Genomic DNA, 255 nt, shown 5'->3' on the forward strand with positions numbered 1-255 from the left:
TGCTTGGGAGGGAGACAGAGTTGGAAATGATGAGGGACATCAAACACAGGACTGACAACATTGACCTAGGCATCAGCCATGTTACCCAGTCAGAGAAGAAAGGTAAGGCCTTTTGGGAATATATGACGAGCAAGGTGACCTCGGTGACTAGAGACAGCAGGCGTGCAGAGCTGGAGAAGGAGCTGGCTGGTGTGCTAAAGGACACTCTGAGAGGCCTGCAGAAGCTTGACTGCTTCCTGGATGCTTTGGAGAATC

At 51.4% G+C, this 255-nt stretch overlaps 1 protein-coding gene across 1 annotated transcript in view; it reads left to right on the plus strand.

Annotated features, from left to right (window-relative positions):
- Positions 1 to 29: 29 nt before the first annotated feature.
- Positions 30 to 255, plus strand: part of LOC116703241 (uncharacterized) — a 3754-nt gene continuing 3528 nt past the window's right edge. Inside the window, 1 exon segment of the mRNA XM_032537879.1 lies at positions 30 to 189. Within this exon segment, the coding sequence (XP_032393770.1) occupies positions 30 to 189 (160 nt within the window).

Source organism: Etheostoma spectabile, chromosome 15 (genome assembly GCF_008692095.1).
Source record: "Etheostoma spectabile isolate EspeVRDwgs_2016 chromosome 15, UIUC_Espe_1.0, whole genome shotgun sequence".
NCBI lineage: Eukaryota > Metazoa > Chordata > Actinopteri > Perciformes > Percidae > Etheostoma > Etheostoma spectabile.